The 7,562-nt window shown below is 38.7% G+C and overlaps 2 protein-coding genes across 3 annotated transcripts; one reads left to right on the forward strand and one right to left on the reverse strand.

Annotated features, from left to right (window-relative positions):
* Window positions 1-728: 728 nt before the first annotated feature.
* LOC125204092 (UDP-arabinose 4-epimerase 1-like) lies at window positions 729-4,011 on the forward strand. 2 transcript variants are annotated; one of them, XM_048102648.1, is made up of 11 exons: window positions 729-876; window positions 1,614-1,771; window positions 1,842-1,966; window positions 2,061-2,174; window positions 2,271-2,378; window positions 2,464-2,555; window positions 2,691-2,832; window positions 2,925-3,019; window positions 3,102-3,231; window positions 3,307-3,451; window positions 3,530-4,011. In XM_048102648.1, exons 2-11 carry the CDS (start codon window positions 1,711-1,713, stop codon window positions 3,760-3,762), a joined length of 1,245 nt encoding a protein of 414 aa, XP_047958605.1. In that variant the 5' UTR covers window positions 729-876; window positions 1,614-1,710; the 3' UTR covers window positions 3,763-4,011. The 2 variants fall into 2 exon arrangements, with proteins under 2 accessions (XP_047958605.1, XP_047958612.1); XM_048102655.1 differs by lacking the exon at window positions 729-876 and having other exon boundaries at window positions 1,842-1,883.
* A 948-nt stretch (window positions 4,012-4,959) lies between these two features.
* On the reverse strand, window positions 4,960-7,562 carry LOC125194061 (coatomer subunit epsilon-1-like). Its single transcript, XM_048092095.1, has 7 exons — window positions 7,260-7,562; window positions 7,008-7,097; window positions 6,444-6,595; window positions 6,098-6,233; window positions 5,863-6,018; window positions 5,500-5,579; window positions 4,960-5,232 (listed from the first exon to the last, which is right to left on the reverse strand). Exons 1-7 carry the CDS (start codon window positions 7,428-7,430, stop codon window positions 5,139-5,141), a joined length of 879 nt encoding a protein of 292 aa, XP_047948052.1. The 5' UTR covers window positions 7,431-7,562; the 3' UTR covers window positions 4,960-5,138.

Here is a 7,562-nt window from a genome sequence, read left to right on the forward strand (position 1 = left end):
TAGGGGAATATGATCCATCAGTAGTAAAAAGTGAAATGTCATGAGTTTTATGGAACGAGCTAAAATAAAAAAAAAAATATAACAAACTTTCTAAAGTGAAGAGAGTACTACGTGTAATATATTATTATTGATATTTTTCAAACACACGATATTGTCTCCTTTATATGAATAAACAACATTATATGATTTATAATTGATAACGTTTTAAGTGATTTTTCTTCTATCATATCGTACAATCCCATTAAAATATGCAAATAAATCCAAATTTTATGATTTAACTGCTTATTCTAAATTGACTCACATATCAAAATTTGACAAATTTATTTGATTTTTATCGCAATTTGCCCCAAAATGAACAACATACTCCTTTCGACGTCACTGCCACAAATTATAACGTCATTTTTTAAAATTTTACAAAAATATATTCAAAAGAGGTTGATGTTTGGTTAGTAGAAAATGAAACATGAGATAACGAAACTTACTAAATATGATCCCTCACCGGGAAGGTGTTCATGAAAAAAAAAATTACTAAATATAAAAGAAAATTAATTTTTGGGATTAGGTTATTAAGTTGGGATATTTCCTACCTTTTCCGTATCTTCCTATTTTCCCATCAGTACTTAACACAAATCGCGCTTAATCGATCTTGGTTAATGTTTATCTTAATTTGGTGAAATTAATTAATTATTGTTTTACTAATACAAATAGTATAATATGATTCCTTGCTCTGCTGTAACTATTTGCCGCAAATTCAAAACCGCAAAAGCTCAGTGACCAGAACTGGAACATCGCCACCTGCTTTCTCTCTCCTCTACATTCTTTTCAAAAAAAAAAAAATTCTGGGTTTATTCACAATCAGTGATATTCGTCGAGGGTGTGAGTCAAAATTTGATCTTGTTCACGTTTATTGAGGGATTTTTCCAATTTCTCGTGATTGAATGCGTATATGAGTAATGAGTCATCGTTGTTTGTCTTTTTGCTATGTGGGAAGGCGGCCTTCTCTTTTTCTGTTCATCGATTTTGTTGAATTTTTTCAGATCTTGTGATCACTCAGATACATGCATACATGTGTTGTGATTTGTATGGTGAAGTCTTTGCTCTTATCACTGCGGTTTGAATGCCGAATTGGCTCTTCACTTGCGTCCAAAATTAGTTTGGGGATTCATATTTTGAGGTTTTGTTATTTATTTATGTATTGTTTATTCGTTTGTCTGAATTGGGAATTCAAGAATGCCCTGCTTGGTTGATTGGCTGTGAAAAATTGAAGGTTTTTTGAGTGAGTTGAAGTTGGGATTTTGATTGTGAAAAGGGGGATCTTGAGAGATTTGTTTTCAGTTTTTGTGTTTGATTCCAGAATGCATGTTACTTTCATCTTATTTTGTTTTTATGTTTCTGATAATATTTTGCAGTTCTTGTGTTGTATCACTGTCATTAGCTGCTGGAAATTGCCTGATTTAGATAGGTTTACGCAGTTTTTGTTTTCGATTTGTTGGTTGAATTGTCCCTATTTATGATTGTTCATCTCTTTGAATTAGTTTCTGTTCCTACTTTTTTTGTATCAAAACAAGCTCTTTGATCAACACTGAGTATCCATTGTTTGAATTTTGATGCAGGAAATTCGAGGATACGGGTGGATTGTTTGGTGTTGATGTGAATATTTGAATGTACAAAGAATTACTTTATAGTACAAATTAAAGAAAGGATTTTTCAATGTTGAGTTTCAATAGGATCAGAGCTCAGCCGAGGGGCAATCGATCTATGTCTTTAGGAGGTGGATTTCTCTATCTTTGAAGCTTTGTTGTTTGTCTTCGGCTGTGATCTTATCCCTTCGTTTTATGCAGGCATGGAATATGCGGATCCGAAGAAGAAGAACAATTTTTGTGGTAAAATCTTGATGGTTTCCACTCTTACAGCATTCTGCATTCTTATGCTCAGACATTCCCCAAATTTCAACACCCCGACCCAAGTAATATCATTAGATTTTCAGTCCGTCATTGCTTCATTTGCTTGTTTACGAGTCTCGTAGGATTGAATGAGCAAACTTTTTGTGAATCATACAGTTCTCTAGTCATGAACCTGGTGTGACTCATGTATTGGTAACGGGAGGTGCTGGATTCATCGGTTCACATGCTGCGTTACGGCTTCTTAAGGATTTTTATCGTGTGACTATAGTGGTATCTATCTGATGACTGATACTCATGGTATTTTGTAATTCTACGTTGCCTTGATTAGTTTCTAGAATCGACCTGATGTGTGTTTTCAATTGATAGGATAATCTCTCGCGGGGAAACCTTGGTGCCATTCGTGTCCTGCAACAGTTATTCCCTGAGCCGGGGAGGCTTCAGTTTATTTATGCCGATCTTGGGGATGCTAAATCGGTATCCTCGCTGTTCTATTCATTTTCTGATTCTTTGAATGAGTTCATAAAGTTGTTTACCTTTGTTTTTTCTTTTGTTAACACAGGTCCGGAAAATTTTCTCCGAGAATGCATTTGATGCAGTGATGCATTTTGCCGCTGTAGCATATGTCGGAGAGAGTACTCTCGATCCACTCAAGTGAGTCTTTTGATGTAGCTACTCATCGTGTGTTTTGTTCGATTATATGATGTATTAGTGCTCTTTTCGATTAAGAACAACGAAATGTAGCAATGTGTTAGTGAAATTCTTTCCCTAACTGTGTGTGCAAAGCAGGTATTATCACAATATTACATCGAACACTCTCGTTGTATTAGAAGCGATGGCGGCTCACAGAGTGAAGACATTAATTTATTCGAGCACATGTGCAACGTACGGGGAACCTGACAAGATGCCGATTACAGAAGAAACCCCACAGGTGACGAGGGCTTATGAAGTTTACACTCCGAGCCTAGTGCTTTTGCTTTGATAGGCGAGATCTGTCGACTAATTTTCTTCGGTATTTTGCAGGTTCCCATAAATCCATATGGAAAAGCCAAGAAAATGGCAGAGGATATCATTCTTGATTTTCATAAGAATTCTGAGATGGCTGTCATGATTCTTAGGTATAGTGTTTTATTATCTCGATTTTCGATGAAATCCTGCAGCTTAGTCGAACGAGCTACTGAAACTTCGTTAATCTATCAGATACTTCAATGTGATTGGTTCTGATCCTGAGGGAAGGCTCGGTGAAGCTCCCCGGCCAGAACTACGTGAACATGGACGGATATCTGGCGCTTGCTTCGACGCTGCTCGCGGAATCATCCCAGGTCTCAAGGTCCGTGTGCTGCTGCTGCTCGACTTAGCCTAATCGAAACTTCTCCTTAATAAAAATCGAATCTTTCAAGTGCAGGTTCGTGGAACAGATTACAAGACTTCCGATGGCACCTGCATCCGTGACTACATTGACGTGACCGATCTCGTGGACGCTCACGTCAAAGCCCTCGAGAAAGCCAAACCCGGGCACGTAGGCATCTACAACGTTGGTACGGGAAAAGGTAAAAATAAAAGTAAAACCCCGTTTTAACGTTCAAACAGCGTGGGACTGACACTGACATGGTTCCACCACGTCTCAGGAAGTTCAGTGAACGAGTTTGTGGCAGCGTGCAAGAAGGCGACGGGGGTGCCTATAAAGGTCGACTTCCTTCCCCGGAGGCCTGGGGACTACGCAGAGGTGTACAGCGACCCGTCGAAGATCAGGAACGAGCTGAACTGGACAGCAAGGCACACCAACCTCGAAGAGAGCTTGCAGGTCGCGTGGAGATGGCAGAAGGCGCACCAGAACGGGTACGGGTCGATGTCTGCGTAAATAGAGCTCGTATTTCGTAACGGAGGACTAACATGAACGAACCCCCGACCGGACCGGATCGGAGCCTCAATTTTGGGTAGTGTTGGTAGTGTTATAGGGAGGAGAGGAGTTGAGGAGAGGGGTGTGATGTATTCTTTTTACATCTCTATTGAGATACGTTTGTTTGATAGTAGAATGGTAGGGATCGATTCTATAATGATTTATGCGTTTGAATAATAGTTTATGAGAGGCATAGCTTATTCTTATTCATATATATTTCTCAATTATTGTAGCAATTCTTGAGTTGAAAAATCCTCACTTTTACTTTTAAGTCTATGCTGTTTGAAGTATTATTGTTATTTCATTTTTTAATGAAAAAAGCCTTAAAAAGAGAAAAAATGGAGATGCGGGGTATCGATCCCCGTACCTCTCGCATGCTAAGCGAGCGTTCTACCATGTGAGCTACGTCCCCTACACGTTTATGTTTTACCAAATAAAATATAAATTTGAAAACTCTGTTGATGCAATAGCATAGGGCTCTGAATGGAGATATTGCACCCAACTTTCCTCAAGGGCCAACTGCGTCCTATATTCTCCAGAATCTCAGGGTGAGCATTCGGATTACATATACGATTTTTGCCCGATCCTATCCGAAAATCCAAAATTTTTTGAGAAATGAATTCGATTTTATCTCAAATTGTCCAAAAATCCAAAATCCGAGCGATGAATTCTGATTCAATCCAAATTGCATAAAAATATAAAAATTCGAAAATCCAATACCAAAATCCAAAAAATCACATACAAATAAAATTGGAATTGTTCAACACAATGGTTCTATATATTGGTTAGGTTTGTAATTAAAAATCACTACTATATTTTTATTATTTATATAATAAATATATTTCGGATGTCGGATTACTACGGATTTTAAATTATTCGATCTGATTCAAAAAATATGATCCAAGACAAAATTCCAAAAAATCTTAACTGAACTTTAAATTTTAGTTTGGTTCGAATCAGATTTTCGAATTTGAAATATTTTGGTCACCCCTGATCTTGTCCATGTATATGATCAGTGATTTCAAATCTAGAGACAACTTTACGTAAGATAGAGTTTGATTGTTTGTAATAATTCATCATTGTTTGAGAATTCAAGTTCATAACAAGACTTTGCTAACAGATATAGATTCTACAATTGTACTAAGCCGTATGCAACTCTTGAGGCTCAAATATATCAGTCTTGATATCCAATATAGTGTGTACTCTCAGCTGAACATCAAATAGTGTCATTCAACAGAATACAACATCCACACAAATGTGTCTTTGCAAGTCGTTACACCAAAAATATACTTTCATTGACAGACGAGAAGCAATCACGTTGCAGCTACTCCACTGCTTCACCCGACAGTTTGGACTGCTCTGTCAAATGCTTCCTCCGCTGCAGATGCACGTACGACGAGAGTATGTTCCGGGTGAGAAAGTTTCAATTGGCTGCAAATACACAATTATCAGAAATTCCACCATCAGAAGATCTACATAACGAGGCTTTCCCTCTCTCATAAAGGTCGTACGAACTAAATTCAGTAAACAAGCACATTTCGGCAATAGGGGAAAACAAAATCGTTACAAGCCAAGGAAGAGAAAAATGGATATAGAATAGTTTCACGGAAATTCGATGTACCCAGACTATAAAGCAGCTTGCATTCAGTTAAGGAACCCTTATGAAAGTTATAAAACAGATTACGGTATGAATCCTACCTGAGGTAGCGCGATGATGGTTTACCGAGGTGAAGACTACAAACAACCAGATTGGCAAGGGTCTCTGGATCCTTAGCATCCTGTGCAAACCAGAAATTTACATGTTAGTATGCTAAATAGGGAAGCAATTATAGCATTATACTCGAATTTAGCACACAAAAGGAGAGGAAAAGTAAGTATGAAGCAAAAGGAGCTCAAACAGGTCTGGTATGAAGGCAATGCTAGTGGGAAAGCAGCTGTGGATGATTTGGCAGCCAATGGGCGTAGATAAAACTAAAATTGTTCGAAGCTTCAGCATTATCATACAAGAGAAAAGTATTGCGGACATTAGAAAAAAAGAAATGACTAGCAAATGAAACTCACTCTGTTAAGGGCCTCAAGCAGAAGGGTCTCTGCCTCGTCAAATTCCCCCTTGTGCATGCAGCAAACAGCCTTGCCATTCAGGACCAAGCTAGTCATTTGGTACCTCTCTGAGAAATCTTGGAAAATAAGATATGCCTCCTGGATCTTTGAACCACCCTGTTTCAGGTAGCAATATGTGAGTCTCCAGACCCACGATTTGGATATTACTGTATATATCTCGTGAAACAACCCTTACCACAGCCAAGTTGAGCCATGCGTTAGCAAGTTGAGTTAGTGCGTGGTCTTCATCTACTGCTTGCATGACTCTCAATTGTTTCTCGGCATAATCTGAACGGTGCATCTTAAGAAAAATTTGGACATTTAAAGCGTGCCTGCAGAAGCATAATATCATTAAGATTAAAGTAGATGTGTGCACTTTACTACACACACACACACAAAAAGTATGGGAAAACCAGCTTAGTAAAATATGACAGATCAATCAAGTTGCTATCAACACATGGACAAAAAGTGCCATGGAGTCAATTAATGGGATTATCAACAGGAAATGTCTATAGTACTTAGCACAAACTAAGGGGACTTACAACTCCATTGTTCCACCAGCATTTGTATGCTTCAAAGCTTCATTATAGTCCTGTTCATGCATGAATATGGTCCCGGCAATGAGACGTAAGATGGGGTTGCTTCCAACTGCAGGATCCGCCAACCACTCGTGGAGACTTGAAATTACTGTTTCCTACACAAGTAATGAACAGGAATTAGTTTGGACAAGCATTTGGCATAGACAATCATGAAAAGAAATTACAAATACTCCAGCATTGTTCGCAAACGAATTTTTGGCACAAATTTGCTTGCCATCAATCCAATTAACCCCACAGTAAAATTCCTTCAGGTACAAACAACCCTAACTAATACCTTCATTTAAGTTGGGAGAAATGCAGATCCACAACAAGAAACAATATTTTCTCCCTCATGAAACTTAGACACGACCCAACTAATTGAAAAATACCGGTAAAATTACAAACACAATGACACATCGATTGCAATCGAAGGAACAAAATTAAACACTTTGTTCTTAGAGATGCAGATATAAGGAGCCAATTCACATTGTTCTTAGGGCTGGAGATACATGAAGCAAAAAAACTCACCTTGTTGTTAGGGCTGGAGAGATATAGAGCCAATAATTTCACCGCCTGAAGCGGCGTCGCCGCAGATGAATCAATCTCACTTATCACGAGCTACACATCACAAATCAAGCGCAGAAACAGAAATCAATAATCATTCTCAATACAATACAATCACCAACAACAAATTAGAATCCGATCAATTCCTAATTCCAGCTCAACAATTGCTGAAAATTCAAAGCAGATCTCCAACGCGAATGCGCAATCCAACCGTACCTGATAGCTGCCGAGAGCAATGTAAGAGCGGTAGACGAGGCAGTCCCTCTCAACGGCGTCGTCGGGCGAGAGATTAGGGATTTCGCTGCTGTTGATTGCGCCCTGGTACGCCCCCACGTAAAAATTGTTCCTCAATCCGAACAACGGATCGGGTCCTACAACCGCCGCCATTTCTGATTCGCTGAAGCTTAAATCTGGGGTGATGAAGATCGGATCTTGGGAAGGAAGCGAATTTCGAGAGCGATCGAATGAAACGCGCAAGATCAGATGCGAATGATTTTACACAGTTGAGAGGAAAGAGAA

Source organism: Salvia hispanica, chromosome 1 (assembly GCF_023119035.1).
Source record: "Salvia hispanica cultivar TCC Black 2014 chromosome 1, UniMelb_Shisp_WGS_1.0, whole genome shotgun sequence".
Lineage (NCBI taxonomy): Eukaryota > Viridiplantae > Streptophyta > Magnoliopsida > Lamiales > Lamiaceae > Salvia > Salvia hispanica.